An 18,394-nucleotide genomic window follows, 5' to 3' on the forward strand; every position below is an offset into this window, starting at 1 on the left:
TTCGGGTAAAGGCAATCCAGGGCTCGGCGTTCGTAATGCCGTGGTTGCAAAAGAAATGCGATGACTAAGCGAGGCCCAACGGACGCACAGCTTAAGATTTCCGTTCGGGAAAGAAGAACTCACCCCACACACGAAACAACGACAGACCCCGCAACCACCTACAACCCAAACCGAGAGTAACACACGCTCTCGAACCCCAAACCAGACAGCGTGCGGAATTTGTACGCGCCAAGTCTGCAAAACCGCAATCATGGGTAAGTTGCGCAAATTGCAGGCGTCACTCGAGCCGGCTTTTTTGCCCCGCTCTGTACCGCGCCCAAAACAAGACGACCATGGCTGACAGGTGGTTTGCAGCGCCCAAGAAGAAGGAACAGCAGAAGATGGCCCTAGGAGACTTCCTAGCAGACCAATGTATGCCCCGCCCACTGGCCCTCGAGGGCGCAGACGACTGACAGAACGCAGCGCTAGGATCATGGGCCGATGAGATGGAGGATGCGCCCATGCCTGGTGAGTTGGACGCATACTGCTTCTGGACCAGTTCCCGTGCTAACATCTGCAGGAGTTGGTAAATATACCCCACCAACAGTCGCAGCGCAAACATGCAACCCACGGTAGACTTACACATTTGCAGGTGCCGGCAGAAGTTCTGGCTACGGAGGCGATAGGCCCACCTTTGGCTCTGGCGGCGGCAGCGGCTTCGGTGCTGACCGCGCTGGCAGCTTCGGTGAGAAGCAATCCTCTACCCGACTTCGCATATGCTAACACTCTTACAGCCGACCGTGGATTCGCGACTCGCGAGGCCCTCCCCATGCCCTCCAAGCCCCCGTACACCGCTCACTTGGGCAACCTCTCTTTCGATGCCACCGAGGGTGACGTAACCGACTTCTTTGCCGACTGCGAGGTGACCAACGTACGTATTGTCGAGGACAAACTAGACCGCAAGCCCAAGGGTTTTGGATACGTCGAATTTGGCAGTGTCGATGGACTGAAGAAGGCTCTCGACCTGTCTGGCACATCTTTCCAGGGCAGGAATATTCGTGTCAGCGTTGCTGAACCACGTACGTTATTTCCCCCTCATACGCGCGCGGAAAACAATTGACATTATTGCAGCAAAGGACCGCCCCGAAGCCCGAGACATCTCAGACTGGACCCGAAAGGGACCCCTTCCCGATCTCCCTGGCCAGCGCAGCAGCTCTGGACGAGGCGGCTTCGGCGCAGGCCGTGACCGTGCCTTCGACGCAGCATCTGACGCCGGTAGCGAGCGGGGCGAACGTCGCCGCCCACCTCCATTCGAGGGCGACGGCAAGCCCCGTGACTTTGGCAACTGGGAGCGCCGAGGACCTCTTTCGCCAGCCGCTGCTCCTGCTCCCAGCGAAGGTGGCCGCGCACGAGGTGGCTTTGAAGGAGGACCCCGTGAGGGACGCAGGCAGTCCCCAGCCTGGGGTGAGGGTCAGGGCACCGAAGGCTCTCGTGGGCCGCGCCGTGAGTTCCAGGAGCGACCACAGTACGAGAGACAGCCCACTGCTGCAGACGCCGACAACCAGTGGCGGTCCAAGATGCGCCCTGACGCACCTGCTGTCAAGTCACCCACATCTACACCCGATGCTAGCACACCATCATCGCCAGCGCCGCAGCCTGCTGCGCCAGCCAGTCGCCCCCGCTTGAATCTGGCCAAGCGAACAGTCTCCGAGGCTCCAGCAGCTCAGGAGGTCTCCACCCCTTCAGATAAGCCCAACCCATTCGGTGCTGCACGTCCCATCGACACCGCTGCTCGTGAGAAAGAGATCGAAGAGAAGAGGCAGTTAGCTATACGCCAGAAGAAGGAGGCGGATGACAAGGCTCGCGAAGAGAAAAAGGCTAAGGAAGCTGCAGAGAAACCGGCGCCCAAGGACTCGGTGCAGCCAACGCCAACGAAGAAAGAGGAGAATGGTACCGAGGAGAAGCCCAAATCCAACTTCGAGATTCTACAACGGGTTGATGAGGGCAACTCTGCTGGCCAAGATGAGGATGCTGAAGGAGAGATTGTACACGACAAGGACGTCAAGCCGCAAGAAATCACTCGCGACCCACCAAAGGCTGAACAGGGTTCATGGAGGCGAAAGTCTAGCACGCCTGCGGCACCTGAGGGCACCACTACCGAGGCTATGGACGATGACGGCTGGAGCACTGTCACGAAGCCCACCAAGAACGTGAAGAACAACCGTCGGGGAGGTGGAGGTGCACCGGCTCGTGCCATTGCGTCTTAGGTGGGCGTACCTATTGGCTAAACTTCGCCCTGACGCTGTATCCAGGATGATCGCAACGCATATTTGACGGCGTGGTGGTGTCCCTTGTATTTCTGGGCCTGTGCTGTTTGTCACAGCTGTTTTCATTCGACGGTCTTCCGATGTTACTGCTTTACTGCTCAATCATCGCCCTTTCTACGGCCCTGTTCATCCGAGCGTGAGTTGCAAGGCGTCCGTAGCTGGACTTGGAACCTTTCATGAGCTTCTTTCTGCATGCCCATTACGATGCCGTTCCTTGGCGCTGCTCGTCTCTAAAAGTACTGGTCTTCCTCCTAGACCTTCCGGACTCGGTAAACATAGGATATGCCATAGTTTTGATCATCTCCTCTCGCAACTTTGTCTGTTATTATGGCTCAGCCAAGCTTTCTTTGACGGATCTGTGCTACTGGACTAGAGGTATTATATGCACAGGCATGTATTTAGCTGCAACAAGAATTTTGAAAGTATCTACACTCCAATGTTTGACGCAAGGTCTCAATGATGTGGCTTCATACTATGATCTAGATCTGCAATTCTGATGAGTCCGGCAGGAATGTCGCATCTCCGAAAGCCCGTGCTTTTTAATGCGGCAGGCCAATAAAGTCTCAAGACTTACTGAAGGGTATTCAGTCTTTCCATGAAATAGGGTAGATCGAAGAGCGTAAGGCCCGAAACCCAAAAAGTCTAGCCATGCTAACGCGTAGCTGATCGCCGTTGACGTGCCGTGGGCAGGGTTCAGGATGCAGGATCCCGGTACGCGCGCCACAATACGTCAGATGTGCTCAGCTTGTGTCCAACTTCGATATCTTGCTTTGGCGTCGATTGACCTACGCTATCACTTTTCTTTTCATATCGTGCAATGCATATAGTGCTTTCTTCCAATTAATTTAGCTACGAGTCCAACGTCCATCGCCCTAAATTCTATGTAGAGAAGGATCCAGCACAAGCTTACCCTCGACAGCATAGTATTAAACAATTGGTATTAGGGCTTTACATGCTCGGAGAGAAGTAATCTGTTTGATACAATGGCAGTCAAGCCGTCATCGCCAGAACCCAACGCAACACCTGCAACGCCGATCAAGCAGGCACGGTCCAGGAAAGCCGCCACACCAAGCCAATCTGAACAGGGAAGAGCGGGGTCAGCAGGAGGAGTGGTTTTACCAAAAGATTCCTCAGCAAAGGTTTCAGCATCATCATCCAAAAAGGCTGTGGTTGCACCAAGTACCGATGAGGTTACCGCAGCCGCGTCGAAGACACAGAAAAAGAAACCCAGGAAGTTGAACAAGGAGCCTACTTCAACACCTGCAGATACTGCAAAGTCTGCGGCCACAAACAAATCAGATGTACCATCATCCTCTGAACTCGAAGCACTGAAATCTCGGGTGAGAGGCTTAGAAGCCAAAGTTGAAGAGCTCTACAAAGCAGGTGCTATTCCCGACTCTCGACCAGGCCGCTCTCCTCGCCGACGGGGTAAAGGCCGAAAAGCTTCATCCTCAGCACAGGTACCTACGCTCAATACCACAGTCAACGACAGCAACGCTAGGGTTCAGGAACTCGATGATGATGACGAAGAGGAAGAAGCAGACGAAGAACTTGTGCGCCTTGAGGGTGAACTGGAGGTAGCAAGACAGGATCTGGAACACTATCATCCGTCTACAAGAGGAGGAAGGAGTGGAGGAGCAGAGTACGTCGAGGAAATCAATAGAGGCTCCTCAGGAACAAGTGCTGGTGCAGACAGACAAGTCACCCTATCAGGAAGCTACCGTATCCCCATCCCTGCGAATGTCAATCTCGAAGACGTAAAAACCATCAAATCAGGTGTTTCCGCTGCGCAGAATGTTGCGAGGTCTTTTCTGGAACAACGACGCGCTGCTGCTGCCCTGCGTGCTGAAAACAATGCTTCATCATCGCCGCAATCCAATGCCAAGACTACGAAGGTTCCTGCTTCCAAAATGTCTTCTGGTACTACACCGAAGCCGAAGAGGAGTATGAGTTCAAGCATGGAGGTCGCTGTTGATAACAGCGATGGAAAGCAGAGCTGGTCTGAGTGGATTGGCGGATATAGTATGGCCATCACGAGGGCGGTTAGCAAGATTGAGCATGAGGCTGCTGTAGAGGCACAGCGGAGTGGTGGAAGTGGGAGCGGAAGTGCAAGGCCAGCGGCAGGTGGGCGGAGGACGAGTGCGCCTATGTCTAAGCGGGCGGCTGGGAAAAGACCTGCTGCTAAAGCCACGCTAAGCAGCGAACAGGTTCATGGTCTGATGAGTTAAATGGTCACGGAAGAAAGATTGTACGATATATAGTCCCAAAGATCATTCAGAGGTAGTTTGGAACGGCATTGAAGGACTCAAGGGCAGCTACGAGGTATCGCATGTTGTGGAGTTGTGCTAATAACGACAGCAGCAATATCTCACGGTATACATATATTTACGTACCAAGCATGTTAAACATACACACCCTTCAGCACTCAACCACTCTGTGTATTTGCCCCGCCATTCTCTTCTGCCGCCGCTTGTCCTTCCTTCACGTTTTCGTTCGGAGGCAGTGTTTCTCCTTGGGGATCAACGCTCATGGGCTCTCTCTGCGAATCTTCAACCAGAGGGGCATCTTCCTTTAGGGCATTCGCGGGCTGGTCTTCTGTGGCTGCAGCGCTAGTTGGGATATGGTCTGCCTCCGCTCGAGCAGCAGCTGCTTCCCCAGGTGCCGGTTCCAAGGGTGTCTCCCTTTGTGCTTCACGACGCACCTTGCCGGATCTGCTCGATCTTGAGGACTGTGCAGTGTGGCTTTTCGTATTGCTCGTCAATGATGAACAGGACCTGGAAGAATAAGTGTTTTCTGACTTCGCACTCTCCGCCTTCTCTTCCGTGACGGATTTGCTTGCTTGAGGAACGACTGGCACATCCTGCCCAATCCCAGTGCTCATGCCGTTATCTTGTGTTCTTGCCTTTTCCCTGTATTCGGTACCTGCGTCAAGCCCATGAAGAGTCATACCAAGCAATCCGTTCATTCTCTTCTTAGGCCTTTGGGTCTTCCAGCTAACAGTGGTAATAGGTTTGCCTCGACCACCTGCAAGCCAGAATAATGTTGGTGGGAGGCGCTCATAGCCTCGCAGAGCAGAAGGCGAGCCAGTGCCACCTCTAAGGCTGACGATAGGTGATTGTGTTCTAGGTTGAATAGCAACGTCTGTAAAAGGGGCAGAACGATTGGATGGAGGAACTGTAGGAAGGGCAGGTGTTGAGGTGAGACCGAACGTTGGTAGATGGAAGAACATAGAGCGAGGCTGTGAGTGGGTAGCTGCGAAACTTGGTGTGCGTGATGGCAGCAAATTAGTAACGTGTCCGCTGCCAGCTGCAGATTTGCCCACCCTTGATGTCTCCTGGCTTCCACCACGTCTCGAAATTCCCTTGGGGAGACGTGATATACCATGAGCCTGCCTTGAAGCGCGCGCAATTTCAGCCAGATTCAGAGTCCTCGCTGGTGGCAAGTTCTCGTCGTTGTCCGAATCAGTGGCATAGCCATGACCAGGCCTGTAATAAGTAAGTAGCAACTGTTTGAGGGTTAAATCACAACTACCCGTATGCGTATGTTTTTCTCCCTTATAACCACCTCGTAATTTTGGTATGATATCGTCACTGAGCCCTTCCTGAAAGTCCGATGGCTGATCGTTTGAAGTCGGTGCTGCTCTCGAACTTGTATGTCTCGTTCGACGTCGATTATTACTCGATGGTCTCGAATCTAGTGAATTTTGCTGTGATAGATGTGTGGCGCGTCTGGAGTACTTATCTCCGCTGTGCAGCAGTGCATTAATGCTAGCTTGCTGCTCAGGACGCGGACGTTCAATCACGACATGACCACCCGTGTCGAGACTCCTTTCAACGATTAAGGTACTGCGTGGTGGTTGCAGAGATGAATGTTGCTCTGGAATAGGGCCGAAAGCTGCCGAGAATTTCTGACCATAGAAAACCGTCTCAGAGAAGTCTGTCATCCGATCTGAAGCCTTTTTGAGACGAGCAGCGCAGGCAAAGTCGATTAATGGGCTCGGTTCACCGGCACGTATAGCATCTAGGTGTTGAGATACTTCACTTTTTAGGACGTAAGGGTAATCCTTTGAGTTGGGTAAGCCATGGTGATAATGCAATCTAGGGCTTATTGGCCTTACGTCGTTCTGCTCAAGAGCACTTTTCCGCCGTCGAGGAACATTTGCGTGCGCGGCAGTAATTCTATTCTCTAGTGACTGCGAGCTCCGCTGGTCAGAGGGCGGTGTCAAGCTGTCATTGACAGCACCAGATCGCTGAATTGGTAGCGCTGCTTTCCTTGGTGGGTTACCTATCCTTTTCGCTGCAATTTCTGGAGGCACTAGACGCGGGCCCTCTTCGGATGAAGAACTGTGCTGCGGAAGAGACGCATTTTGAATCGTTACTTCTCTCCTGGCCGTAAGGTCCGTTCTCTTCCCCAAAGCTGGTCTCATATGAGAAAGTGCGCTTTCGGATCGACTTTCATCGCATGATACGCTAAAAGGTGACTTTGGTGGTCGCATCCCGCAGAAGCTGCAGCATGAGCGTTCAACGTTGGAAAAGGAACGATAATTACTGGGATCATAGGGACAATGCTGGTTGGGCTCGGAGAGAGATGCAACTTGTATCTGAATGATTGGCAGTTGTTGGATAACCTGCGAATCGGCATCAGCGATAACTCGCTTTACAACCACGTCTTCTCCAAGTGCCGTACTCAATCGAAGGGCAGAAGTGGGTTGTGGGGTCGTTCTCCGTATGGGAAGAGCAGTCATAAATGTATTGAAGCCAGAAGAGATGCGTCGCTTCAGAGTGTGGGATCGCTGGGGTGCAGAGCCTGAAACTGCTGGCAATGCAGATTTAGGAGTGGGTTTCCCTGGGTTCGGCATCCGCAGTATATGAGTATTAAGCTTGTGCAAGATCTGGCGCTCAAAACGTAGACGAAGCGTAAGCGACGACCTTGTATGCTTTGGGTACCTTTGTTTCTTCCTGGTAGTCTGAGCGTGGATCTGCGAACTTGAAAGATCTGAATCTGAATTGTGTGCTTAACACCTTAAGAGTTGCGGGCCCCATGTGAATGTCGACAGCAGCCGTGACGTGGTATATTGATGAAGCATTTGCGAACGGTTTATTTGCGAACATGGCGGCAAACGTGAAGACGAGGAACAACACCGAAATTGCAGCAATGCTGTTCCTCACAGAAAATCGTAATCTCATGTAGGAGAAGTATCGTGGTCGCAGGATGTTCCAGCTTGCCGTGTAGGGATATGATTGTTCTGGGCTCCGACCAACAGCGTACCGCTTATCTATGGTTGTTGGCAAAACTCATAGTCGACTCAGTACCTGTGAAGGCGTCCCTCTTCAGCCCAGTCGTACACGTCTCGTAGATGATTTCGATCAGATGCACGTTCTAGCCTCCAGTCATCATCATCGTTGTCAAAGTAGTCACAGTTGTGACTGCGCGACCGGCCCGGAGAACAACCAGCGCACCTACCACTACGGTCGCCAATCTGGTCTGTGAGGACTTTGCAGACACTGCAAAGCACATGGACCCGGTTGCAGATCGTAAGTAGTGTGCCTGGGGCGTACAGCGCATCATTTACCCCGCATTTAAGACAGAATCTTGCATGTGCCTGCGTGCCACTGCGACACCACTTCCCTTTTCTCATATCATCGGCGAAGTCCTTCCAGTGGTTGAAGCTGATGCAGCTATTGCAAGTATAGAGTTGTCTGGATTTTGCCCAGGTGGTTCCTTCGGCGGCCAGAAATTCGATGTGCGTTGGTGGAGGAATGATGGATCTGAAATAGCGAGTCGTGAAAGCCAGGTTGACTTTGTTGCTTAGGTCGAGAAGACTGACTATTTCCAGATGAAGCTCGACGGGCAAGCGAAGTATCGGCGGGGAAGCCATGGTATGCAGACCTTGTGCGTGTTGAACAGGCCTTTCAGATCAGTTCGTCTGAGCCCAATAAGTCAGTTGAGGTTCTTTGAAAGGTCTGCATCCGGCTTACGGTTGACAGGTCTAGGTGGCTATGGGTCTCTTAGTCGACGCCCTTTGCTGCCTGCTATGCAAAACACGGGTTGAGAGCGCAAGGTGTTTTCTCTCTGCCTTTTGTCAAGCGAAATCGCAATACTTATGAATATCGCAAGGGCAAGCTGTGCTACAACGCATGCTAAAGTTGGGAAAGTGAGCAGGCTATGAGCACATTTGCAGTTTACGCCCCTTGTGCAATGCAAGACGCACGTCAAGTCACACGGACCTCCAAGCCCGCGTATCCGTAGGTTCCTCAGGCACAACGAATGGTGGAGCTTTTGGCCGCGGCATCACTGCCGTGTTCCGCCAGTTGCCTTTCTTGGTATCTAACACGACTTCAGGGTCCGGAAATTACGCTGAGATGTTCTTTGTCTGTTGGCCTCAGCCGCACCTAAAATGGGGCAGTTTATAGCCTCATTGGGATAACTGAAATCTGGTCCACATAGATTTTGATGATGACAATGTATTTCCAAAAGCCATTTCCACATTGTGGTAACTACTCCTTCTTCAGGTCGTTGAGCACCATGTAACGCGATAGGGAAATCCAGCCCCAACGAAACCAGCGCATCTGGCTTTCGTGTGCCGTGGTCATGGCTCTCTGGGCAGTCCTGTAATCGGCCGGCGAGCTGACAAACAAGAGTGGAGTTGGGAAGCCTCCAAGCTCCTTCTTCCGGATGATTGCGCCAATGATTGTAGCAGGCGCGTCCAGTAAGCTAAGATATTTGCGGAATATGGAGGTAGTGGTGAGAGTGTACAGCTTGACAGGGCACTCCCACCCACTGTGTCGGTGCATGAGTGCCTTTAAAAAGGTATGCGCTCCGTCGTGGAGCGATTTGTGATTGGGGTGGTCGGAGACGCCGTGCGCATCAAAGGTGATTATAGCGTCAACGGTCGCCTGCGGTGCCTCCTTGGAAGAGATTGAGGTCATGTTTGGAGCGAAGGCGGTGGTGAGTAGATTGGAGATTAGACGAGGGTGCCATGTTACTGTCATGGAATCTGGGAAGTTCCTGGGCAATGATCAGCATGTCGCAGCCATGCAGCGTTGCATTGCAGTGCGTACTTGTCTTCTACAACGAGAATATCCTCCTTACTTCCGATTCCCAGCTGCAGCCCACTTTTGACCAGCTCTTTCTTACGAATCTCGCCAAGACCATCGGCATCCCCTGTTGTACGAGATTAGTGGTCGCATCTGAGAATACACAGGACATGTGCATGCCATACCGCTACTCAAGCACAGTATCTTGACGTGATTCCCGCGTTCTGGACGCGTCAATGCCAGCAAAGTCGGGGCAAAGAACATGGCCTCGTCGTCAGGATGCGCTATCAACAGTAGTATGCGTTTGTTTTGTAATGTGGGGAACGAAGCGCCGAGAGTGCTGGTATACATCCAGAAGACGAAAATAAGGACAGGCACCGAGGCCCAGACAGTCCAGCTCATCTTCAGTAATGGCATACAGGGTACACGGTGAATATGTTGGAACCGCAATTGTTGTCTACAAACTCAAGCCAGGGGAGGTAGCGCGTCGGCATTGGAAGCCACTGGGGTCCTGGAGCGAGCTTTGACCCACGTCATCTTGGAGATTCTCTCGAGCAAACACGCGACGTGCTCAACCCTACCACTCGACCCCTCTGCACATCCACCACCATGTCTGCCGGCAACCGGAAAGAGCGACGCGCCAAAGAATCCAATGCAACTAGGAGTGGTGCTGCAACTGGCTTCCAGCCCACCAACGAAATCGACCAAGATGGCGTCGAGATGATTCTGAAGCACCCCGACTTCTCCAAGCCAACAGGCAAGACACTATTCGACTTGGCGGAAGAGAGGCAGAGAGAACTAGACAAGGCGAACGGCAGGACGCGAGTGGTCAAAGTGCCAGTGTCATCCGCCTCTGCCTCGGCCGATGATGGTCCCCCAATCGGTCCCCTTGGGGACTCGATTCTCTATTCCGTCTCCATGGCAGCACTCCACCTCACGCTCGACGTCCTCGTATACAGCCAATACCGCGAGGATATACTCTGGAATGAGATCATGTGGCGGGCACTGACAGCGTGGCCCGTATTCTTTCTAGCAGTCTACCTGACCCACGTCGACTTCTCATACCGATTCCCCATACTTCGAGACGCTACGTTTTTCGGAGGTTCTGTCGTAGCAGGCTGCTACTTGGTATACTCAGGCAATAAGCATGGCTATTTCTATGTCATGAAGTCGGCGCCCCCTATTGGCACACTCTGGATTTGGAGTGTTGTGGAGATGAGCCTGCCTTTTGCGGCCACCAGCGCAGCCGCCGTGCTTGGATATATCTGGTGGAACGTATTCGACTTCTTTTGAAGTCGTAGCAAGCGGATATATGGTACAAGCCGCACCCACCATCTCAAAGCATCGTGCGCTCAGGCACGCATGTCGCTGACGAATAAGTCGGGATATACAAAGTATTCAACGGCGCCCTTTTCTGTCAAGATTTAGGCTGCTGCAGCTCATGACAGCGAATCAACAATAAATCAATGTCAGTACTCACGAGAGACGCTTAACGCTTATCAGCCGCAAATTGGCCATGCAACGAACCCCGCTTTTGCGCAGACATAGAAAGTCTACAATCGCATGTGCCAATCAGTATTCATTGCAAAAACGTCGCCTGCGCTCAGCACTCAATTTACTTCATGGAATTCTGATGGCTTCTCGTCTACCCTTGCACCTTGATTGAGACTATTCGTCTTTGGTCAGCGACCAGTCCAGCCCATCGCTAGCCCCAGCCCTACAAGTGTCCTTGTTTCTAATCGAGATGCTTTCAACTTATGCCAGAGGGTCTTCTGTACCCATCGACTCCACAATCGATCTCGAAAACATCCGGAACTGGCGCCGAGCTTGTCGCAATACACACGGCGACTGCTGCAATGACGACCATGCGGAGACCTTGGCGCAGCACATCGATCGTCTAATACTGGTTGATGTATTTAACGGCTCACTTGTCATTCTGTCCACTTCGTCGCCAATTACCTACGTTGCTCTTCCCTATGTGTGGGGTGCCGTGCCTATGTTTAAGACGAAGAGATCAAACATCGATATTCTGTTACAGCCGGGGGCTCTATACAACAAGCAAAACGGCATAATGCTTCCTGATACGATCAGATATGCTATATATCTGGCCAAGGCTTTAGGTGAGCGTTATGTGTGGGTGGATTGTCTGTCCACCGTTCAAGATACATGTTCAGAAGAGATGGAAATCACATTGCGGGCTATGGCTCGCATATACGCAAGTGCCGACTTCATGGTTGTTGCTTCCGATGGAAATGACGCAGATCATGGCCTAAGAGGTGTCGGAGGTCCTTCGAAGAATCGAATCCCTAGTCCCAATCCTACTCCCATCTATGGAGTGCCTACCCAGAATATTCGAAATGGGCGACTAGGGGCTGGACGTTTCAAGAATCTCTGTTCTCTCGTCGTCTCCTCATATTCGGTAGCGCTGTGTCCTGGATGTGTGGACGCTGTGAGTGGCAAGAGGGCATCCATATGCTCAGATGTACAGAAGATATCCATACCACTGAGGAAAATGAATGGCCAGCAGAGTTTCCGCATCTTGGCGTACCAATGGCTATGATGTCATTGATCCCTACAATACCATCGCTTGGGCGGTGGGGTATGTTTTTGAAGGATTTTTCTTCACGGCATCTGACATGAGAAAGACGCTCGGGAAGCATTTGCAGGCGCTACAGAAATCATAAATGCCACTTTCCCAGAAGGTATACTCTATGGCATGCCGAAGTTCTTCTTCGACATTGCGTTGCTCTGGTTACCTAAGGACTTCGTGTTGAGACGTGATGGTGAACCTAGTTGGTCATGTATGGGCTGGAAAGACGGTATCATAGACTGCTTGTCTGCTTGGTACCCTTTCTACGCTAACATCTTTCGTGATTCGAATCACTCATCAGACTGGGTTCCCATTGCAACCCTGAGATCTGTGGCAGAGTACCGGATGCCAGATACAGCAGATGAGATAGACGCAGGATTCAATGGCTTTTACGAGTACCAGGCTTTCCGAGGCTCTCCCTGTAGACAACTCCCTACGGTTTGGAAGCGATATCGCCACCCTAATGGCGACTACTTTACGAACATTCTCTCCTCGCGAAAGTATTCATTCCCTCTTCCCGGAGTAAATTCTGCCAAGCGCCAGATACACACCCCATCTGCCCCCGTTCTCCACTGTTTCGCCCCATGCGCTACACTGACATTCGGGTGTACGGTAACTTGCGACAAAACACACCGCATGATGATGGTCTTGTGCAATGGCGAGGAGATGGTGGGCAATCTTACCCTGATGTGCAATATCAAAGAAAACATACCTCCACACGGCAGCCTTTGCAAGCTTATCGCCATCTCAGCAGCCGAACCCTCCCTTCCAGAGCGTGTAGCACAACGCGGGTGGCCGATAATGTCTTTTGGGAAAAACAGAAAGCTTCTTTCTTCAATAGCATGGAAATAATGAAGGGAGCGTATCTTTCTACAATGTCATGTGGATCCGATGGGTTGGAAATATCGCTGAAAGACGTGGATTGGGCATCGTACATAAGGAATTCTGGGACGCATTAGAACCGGAACTCAGAGAGATAATGTTGGATTGAGTCACGCACCGACTTTGAAAAGACAATCACGATATCCACTTATCGAAAATATCCACTCCTTCCTCAATCCTCACACCGTGGTGGGATGGACCAATGAAAGAGACCACAAAAATTATGCCAGAGACCGCCCACACGGAGCCATCAGACAAGACCAGTACCACAATGGTGCCATGCAGCTGATCCAAGTCGGTCTATGCGAAAGCATGAGCTCGCCGACCCTGACTGGTAAGTATGAAGAGATGAATAGGGCGTAAGATGAGAGTTTATATAGACGATGGAATAGACCACGAGGTGGATTTAGGGGGAAGGCAGCAAGACGCATGTGACATCACGTGATTAAAGCTGCCTTCAGGTGGGTGTTGCGCGATAGGATGTCCCGTGTTATGGGCAGTTTCACGTTGCACAAAAGCTGACATGTGAGGGCACGTGATTGTAGCAGCCTACGAAGGATTTGCTCTACACTTCTTCAAGTATCGCTTGGTTGGCTCAGGGATCATCGATCTCTTCCATTGGAGCTAAGATGACATTCAATTAATCCAGGTCTTGCGCACACGGCACACTACTGTCCTTCCTCCAGCCTCAACGCTTCCAGCCTACTCGTACTTTGCGGATCCAGATATGGTCGCTCGCCCAAGCTGACAACTCTAAACCCCTTCCTCGGGCCCTGGCCGTCGGTATCATACGTCGCGGTGTGTAACACGCTCCTGTTGTCCCAGATCGCCACGTCATTTGGATTCTGCCATCTATGTCTGATCTGCAGATCGTGGTTTTCAGTAATGAGCTGTAGAAACCAATCTATAGTGCGCTTTGATTCTTCTGCACTCAACTCATTGATACGTTGGACATGGTGCCCGACGCTGTAGAGAGACTTCCATCCTGTGACGGGGTTCGTACGGACGCAGGGGTGAACAGCGCTCAGTGAGTCGCCAGTGTTCTCCGGTGCACCTCGCGCAGCGGTGTAAACGGGGAATTTATTTTCTTTGGCAGCACGATTGAAATCCGGCTGCGCGTATGTCGCTGTAAGAGACTCGAAGAACTTCTGGTATGGTTTCGAGAGGCGATCGTAAAGGTCATATCCAGAGGCCCAAAGAGTGTCTAAAGAAAGTTCAGCCACAGCGCCAGGACTCTGGCTGCTCGCGAAACTTACCGCCCCCAGATTTTGGTAGCTGAGTCATCCTTAAGATCGCATAGTCGCTTGGTACTGGCTCGAAAGTGATGTCGCTGTGCCAGCCACTTTTGCCGCTCTGTGACCTCTCCTTGAAGAGCTGCTTCGCCAGGTCTGAGCTGATGACACTGATCTCATTGTCGTTGCCCCCAAGACGGTTTCCGGCATTTCTGACTGGATGAATATGTAATTTGGATGTTTCTGGCTTACCCGAGAGCTCGCCGAGACGTTGTGCCAGCTCTTTCTGAAGCTCATCGGTCAAGTCATCCTGCTTGCGAAAGTAGACAACACCACGCTGAGAGACTGTTCATCCTGTTAGCTGTTACAACTTTTGAAATGGTCGAGTGAAGCTTGCTTGTAATCGCAAGGTCGCGTATCAGCTCATCAGAGTTTGGTGCGCGCAACCATTCCTTCAGGCTCACATCAACGAACTCGCGACCGATGACTGGCGTGACTTCGAACGATTTATATGCATTCAGTACACCTTTCGACTTCAAGGGTTCGCGTGGGTATCCATGCTGTGCTGTAGGGTCATTGCTCTTAGTGAAAGTGGCAGTAGAGGTGCTCGTGGCCATGATAGACGATATTGGAATGGACTTCTAGGGCAGCATTCACAATGCATATCTTAGTAGACCATGCTACACTTATTTGCTACTCTTACTTCGCCACATTTGCTACTACTGGGTACATATTCATGGACGGCTTGATCAACAACAGCTTCTCGATTTGCAGATTAGCATTGTTGCATCATCGCATGGATAGTATGGCGCAATCACTCTCGGCACAGCTATAATGATGCCTGCATTCACCAACTGCAATCATGACATCCTATGGTGCGCGACAATGGACAATGTGTTGCGGGGTTGAGGCTACGACATGTGGGGGTAGAATGGCGTGCTGCTCGGCAGGGTCGTATGGCTGGCATTGACATTAATCCGGAAATAACGCGCTGCAGACATTTGTGCTCGAGCATTTGGCGATTGCGACAGAAGAGAAGTAGTATTTCTGTTGGTCCTACCCCTAGCGGAAAGTGAGAACGCGTGGACCCAGACGCGACGCGACTTCCGCGTGGCGGATTCCTAGCCCCCTTCATTCTCTTTCACTTTTGATCTCAGCATCAACACCGGAACTCAAAAATCTCGAAGCGCGTCCAAACTCGAATCGATTCAGCAATCTGCCAAGGTGTAAAGATCTCACACTGAGGATTATGTGTGGGCGATGCCAGCAGTGACTGACGACATTACCGCCATTCTCACAACATACCTCGCTAGAATGCATGGCATTCTTGACAGGCTATCCGTTGGCGATCAAAGACGGGTCCCACTCGCAGAGAACTGATTTCGACCCTGGTAGATGACGGTTTGCGCCAACCCCACGGAGCCAAGGGTATTTTTTGAGAGTAAACGTGCCAATATCCATATGGTATGCGTTCGATGAACGACCGTTCAGTCGATGATTGAACCACCCGGCTGCCTTAAGGCGTTATAGAAGTACATCCTATCATATGATGGACTTGTTGCATGCACCTGTCACGTCAAGGCGCTCTTTTCCTGTACTCTACTCGGATTGGGCGACCCTACGCAATCACTGAAGGATTTTGAACGGATTCAGACGATGTGGAGAAGGTGTGCTGCATTGGAGCGCATCGCTGCCGATAGGTAGTCTAGCATGCTATACTTGAGAATGATTTTGTATCGCACAATCCACGTTTCTTATCTACGGCTTTTAGAACCAAGCTTCTCGGCTTTCGTGGCCTTGACTGAGCAGCAAGGGTTTTGTCTTTAGCGCATGTTGTCAACTGTACCCAGAGTTGCATCATCTGTATAGGCAGTACCTGGGTATGAGCATTTCCGGTCTCTTATAACGCTTTCCTGGTACACCCAAAGATCAGTACCGACCGATTGGTCTTAGCCAGATCAACAACAATCACGAGACGAATATCGTTACACTCTTTTAGACGTAACCATGGCTGCATCTACGCCAGTAGAAAAGCAGGTTCCCTTTGCACAAGCTTCAGACTCAGGATCGTCACAAGCCTCCGAGTCGGTATCACCACATTATGGTTCATCTGCAGACCACCCCTTCAGCGACCCAGCCACAGCTCAGCATTGGCGTCGAATATACGAAAATGCCGAATATGAAGGACGGCATCGATTCAACCCACAGTATACATGGGAAGCCGAAGAAGAGAAACGTCTTGTCAAGAGAGTAAGTAAGAGAATTCAACACACTGCATCTAGACTAACATCCCGGTTGTAGCTCGACTGGCGGATAGCGTTCTGGGCATGGATCATGTTCATTTCTATGGAGTTGAATCGCAGGAATATCAATCGAGCAATCTCGGATAACTTGCTTAAAGATCTGGGTGAGTATCATTGGGCTCAAGGTTACAAACTGAATACTAACGAACTACAGGTATGAACACTAATGACTACAACTACGGTCAAACTGTACGCTTCATGCACGATATTGTGTCTAGAACATTGATTAATACGAGACCAGATCTTCCTTGCTTCTTTTCTATTTGCAGAGCTACCCAGCGGCCTAATTAGCAAGAAGCTTGGTGCTGATCGGTAAGTTCATCTTGCTCATCCGTCTCTTCATCAAGCTTCAAGTGCTAAAGATTCAGCAGATGGATTCCAACGATCATTTGCACATGGTCCATTGTCAGTGCCGCGCAATGCGCCATGAAAACCAAGGCCCACTACTTCATCATCAGGTGCATCCTCGGCCTGCTGATGGGCGGTTTCATCCCAGATATCGTCCTCTGGTTGACGTACTTTTACAAGTCGAATGAACTTCCGTATCGCCTAGCATGGTTCTGGACTGCTTTAAGTACCTGCAACATCCTTGGATCACTGCTTGCAGCGGGTATACTACAGATGAGAGGACTCAATGGCTGGGGTGGCTGGCAATACCTGTGAGCTTTGCGCATACTGTTATCCGACTCATATTGGTCCTAACACTGACAGGTTCTTGATCGAAGGCGCCATGACGCTTGTTATCGGCATTTTCTCCTTTGGTCTTATGCCCCCTGGTGCCTGTCAAACTAAACACTGGTTTCGTGGCAAAAACGGCTGGTTCACTGAACACGAAGAGCACATTCTCGTGAACCGCATCCTCCGCGACGATCCCTCAAAAGGCGACATGAATAACCGTCAAGCGATCGGCCTCCCACTTCTTTGGAAAGCAGCCTGCGACTGGGAACAATGGCCCCTCTACCTCATCGGCCTGACAGCCTACATTCCACCGAACCCACCTCAGAACTACCTTTCCTACATCCTTCGCCAACTTGGCTTCTCTGTGTTCGAAGCTAATTTACTCGCCATACCCAGCCAGTTTCTCTACGCAGTCCAACTTCTAGTTGTCACCTGGCTATCTGAGAAGTTCAAAGAACGGTCCATGATATCCAGTCTCTCAAATATTTGGATCTTCCCCTGGCTCCTCGCTCTAGTTGTCCTGCCTGCTAGCGCAAACCCCTGGATCCGGTATGCACTACTTACCGGTCTTCTTTCCTACCCTTACTGCCATGCTATTCTCGTAAGCTGGAATGCAAAGAACTCGAACTCTGTTCGTACGCGTGCTGTCTCAGCGGCTTTCTACAATATGTTTGTTCAGTCTGGCAACATCATTGCTACAAACATTTATCGCGATGACGATCAACCACTGTACCGCAGGGGGAACAAGATACTACTTGGTGTCTGTGTGTATAACGTGTTTTTGTTTTATGGTGTGAAGGCGTTCTATATTTGGAGGAATAAGGTGAGAGAAGGACAGTGGAACGCTATGACAAAGGAGGAGCAAGAGGACTATGTCATCAACACCAAGGATGAGGGAATGAAGAGGTTAGATTTCAGGTTTGCGCATTAACGAGGAGACCGAGGATGGAGACCATTCGTCCGTTTCTGTACTGTAGACTTGTGTAAAGATCAGGATCTAGCCCGTCCATATCTTTTGTCTGTATGACGGAATGAAACCCACTCAATACGATTGTGTTCTTACATAATATCACCTGATCATCTCTATACCCAAAGCAAGACTTGAGGAATCCGATGGAGTTTGAGTATTGCTATCTTCTACGGTATCATAGACTAGGCCTATGGACACCACGACATCTCCGTCTTCCGTGATGGCGATCCATCAGCTTGTCGACTGTCTTGAGGAGCTTGTACACGGCATGCATATCGTCCACTTTGTTTTCGTATGCGGCGTACCAAGACTCCATACCTCTCAAGGCACCTGTGACGGCGAGAAGCCGATTTTCTTGAGCCCTCATGGGGTAGCGACTTAGCTCGAGAGCATCTC

General features: G+C 51.1%; 8 protein-coding genes across 8 annotated transcripts; 5 read left to right on the forward strand and 3 right to left on the reverse strand.

The window, feature by feature from the left end:
- Positions 1–250: 250 nt before the first annotated feature.
- On the forward strand, positions 251–2,246 carry J4E82_006153 (uncharacterized protein; the record flags this gene model as incomplete). The annotated part of the gene is made up of 6 exons (XM_051732411.1): positions 251–254; positions 355–411; positions 463–507; positions 632–724; positions 774–1,058; positions 1,111–2,246. The coding sequence occupies 6 exons, from the start codon at positions 251–253 to the stop codon at positions 2,244–2,246; spliced, it is 1,620 nt and encodes a 539-aa protein (XP_051587777.1).
- Positions 2,247–3,289: 1,043 nt separating this feature from the next.
- Positions 3,290–4,534, forward strand: J4E82_006154 (uncharacterized protein; the record flags this gene model as incomplete). Its single annotated transcript, XM_051732412.1, has 1 exon — positions 3,290–4,534. One exon carries the CDS (start codon positions 3,290–3,292, stop codon positions 4,532–4,534), a length of 1,245 nt encoding a protein of 414 aa, XP_051587778.1.
- Positions 4,535–4,731: 197 nt separating this feature from the next.
- On the reverse strand, positions 4,732–7,417 carry J4E82_006155 (uncharacterized protein; the record flags this gene model as incomplete). Its single annotated transcript, XM_051732413.1, has 4 exons — positions 4,732–5,791; positions 6,044–6,369; positions 6,424–6,933; positions 7,253–7,417. The coding sequence occupies 4 exons, from the start codon at positions 7,415–7,417 to the stop codon at positions 4,732–4,734; spliced, it is 2,061 nt and encodes a 686-aa protein (XP_051587779.1).
- A 1,386-nt stretch (positions 7,418–8,803) lies between these two features.
- J4E82_006156 (uncharacterized protein) lies at positions 8,804–9,760 on the reverse strand (the record flags this gene model as incomplete). Its single annotated transcript, XM_051732414.1, has 3 exons — positions 8,804–9,314; positions 9,368–9,470; positions 9,529–9,760. The coding sequence occupies 3 exons, from the start codon at positions 9,758–9,760 to the stop codon at positions 8,804–8,806; spliced, it is 846 nt and encodes a 281-aa protein (XP_051587780.1).
- A 192-nt stretch (positions 9,761–9,952) lies between these two features.
- On the forward strand, positions 9,953–10,636 carry J4E82_006157 (uncharacterized protein; the record flags this gene model as incomplete). The annotated part of the gene is made up of 1 exon (XM_051732415.1): positions 9,953–10,636. One exon carries the CDS (start codon positions 9,953–9,955, stop codon positions 10,634–10,636), a length of 684 nt encoding a protein of 227 aa, XP_051587781.1.
- Positions 10,637–11,087: 451 nt separating this feature from the next.
- J4E82_006158 (uncharacterized protein) lies at positions 11,088–11,903 on the forward strand (the record flags this gene model as incomplete). The annotated part of the gene is made up of 1 exon (XM_051732416.1): positions 11,088–11,903. One exon carries the CDS (start codon positions 11,088–11,090, stop codon positions 11,901–11,903), a length of 816 nt encoding a protein of 271 aa, XP_051587782.1.
- Positions 11,904–13,483: 1,580 nt separating this feature from the next.
- Positions 13,484–14,664, reverse strand: J4E82_006159 (uncharacterized protein; the record flags this gene model as incomplete). Its single annotated transcript, XM_051732417.1, has 3 exons — positions 13,484–14,019; positions 14,072–14,392; positions 14,445–14,664. 3 exons carry the CDS (start codon positions 14,662–14,664, stop codon positions 13,484–13,486), a joined length of 1,077 nt encoding a protein of 358 aa, XP_051587783.1.
- Positions 14,665–16,054: 1,390 nt separating this feature from the next.
- On the forward strand, positions 16,055–17,959 carry J4E82_006160 (uncharacterized protein; the record flags this gene model as incomplete). Its single annotated transcript, XM_051732418.1, has 6 exons — positions 16,055–16,297; positions 16,349–16,454; positions 16,505–16,539; positions 16,592–16,662; positions 16,719–17,009; positions 17,062–17,959. The coding sequence occupies 6 exons, from the start codon at positions 16,055–16,057 to the stop codon at positions 17,957–17,959; spliced, it is 1,644 nt and encodes a 547-aa protein (XP_051587784.1).
- Positions 17,960–18,394: the final 435 nt, after the last annotated feature.

The sequence above is a fragment of the Alternaria postmessia genome (assembly GCF_024291825.1).
Source record: "Alternaria postmessia strain BMP 2775 chromosome Unknown scaffold_35, whole genome shotgun sequence".
Classification (NCBI taxonomy): Eukaryota; Fungi; Ascomycota; class Dothideomycetes; order Pleosporales; family Pleosporaceae; genus Alternaria; species Alternaria postmessia.